This window comes from Sphaeroforma arctica, assembly GCF_001186125.1.
Source record: "Sphaeroforma arctica JP610 unplaced genomic scaffold supercont1.7864, whole genome shotgun sequence".
Classification (NCBI taxonomy): Eukaryota; class Ichthyosporea; order Ichthyophonida; genus Sphaeroforma; species Sphaeroforma arctica.
This window is the reverse complement of record NW_014032694.1, coordinates 1-1,343: the sequence shown is the minus strand read 5'-3', so window position 1 is coordinate 1,343 and position 1,343 is coordinate 1. Positions and strand designations below refer to the sequence as shown.

At 45.6% G+C, this 1,343-nt stretch overlaps 1 protein-coding gene across 1 annotated transcript; it reads right to left on the bottom strand.

Annotated features, from left to right (window-relative positions):
• Positions 1 to 18: 18 nt before the first annotated feature.
• SARC_16342 (hypothetical protein) lies at positions 19 to 1,140 on the bottom strand (the record flags this gene model as incomplete). The annotated part of the gene is made up of 2 exons (XM_014289548.1): positions 19 to 245; positions 895 to 1,140. Coding segments are annotated over 2 exons (473 nt in total), but the record flags the coding sequence as incomplete, so codon positions are not given.
• Between the last annotated feature and the right edge of the window lie 203 nt (positions 1,141 to 1,343).

Here is a 1,343-nt window from a genome sequence, read left to right as displayed (position 1 = left end):
ATATTCATACCCATATACATATTATCCTCTTCCGGGTCGTCCATTATTTCTACGCATTTCACAATATTCGGGTGATCCAATTTCTTCAGAATGGCTATTTCCTTTTTCATTTCATCGTCTTCTGCAGATTTCAGGGCCGCATTCGGAGGGAGGACCAGAGACCTCCTGGCCCCGGGTGGCCGTAGGATATTACGTTTGAACATGATATTACGCTTCAATTTCTTCTTAGATATCATTTTGATTGCCTGTATGTGAGAGGCGTATTAGATTGCGAGTTGGTAAACTTGTATGACTTGTTTGGTTGTGGTGACATAGAACGGAATAGAAGATCGGGTGCAAGTACCCAGGAAAACATCGACGTAGATATAGTACGTACGCGTTTGAATGTGCGTATGTACATTTTTCCATACATAAATGTACCCCCTTGCATATCCGCACAGCCACAAATATATACCACTATGTCTCTACAATCGCATCCTCGTATGGAATATGTTCAGCATTCCAACTTATATCCACACGGTCGCGCTCATTTAACAAAACACGTCCGTCGACACATACCCAATGTACTGGTATCTGTTATGACACACATTAATTTTATACAATTGACACACGCACCACGCACACAAAGCATCAAATACATCCATCATACATCTGTCCTTTGCGTTCAACGCTTTCTTCACCACCATAACTCTAAAACCCTAAAACCCTAAAACCCCCGCTGCGCTCCCCTACCTAGATCGCCCTGTACTACATACGGACTATATTATCTTAATTACACGCACATGAAAACACTCAACAGACAGTCGAAACCACGTACATCAAGTATACATATCACTGTGATATCACACACAGGCACCCCCTTGAGGATATCCCCACACACCCCGCCGTACATACGTATTTCCTGCCGTCCTTCTCGTTTAACGCTTTCTTCACCACCCCCTGGGCCCCACGCCCCAGATCGCCCAGCACCACATATTGGTTGATCTTCTCCTGTGCACGTGTACGGGTGCGTACTTGCTCGTTCGCCGTGGTGTCTGACTCGCAGTCTTCTTCATCGTCGCTTATGGGTTCAATGTACGACACCCGTTTGGTTTCAGTGAGGATGGAGCCCTTCCGGGGCCGCCGCCTGAGAGTGGGGGACTACAGTCACACGGAAGAGTGCAGTAAGGTTAGACTACCAGGTTTGTACCGGGAAGTATTGCGAGTGTGGACTTGGTGAAAGAAGGGTCTGGAGTATAGTGGGACGATAGACTGGCGGATTTGTACTGAGAAGTCTTGACAAGTCTCCGGTGGACTTGGGTACATATAAGGACTGATAAATATATATATATATATATAAATAA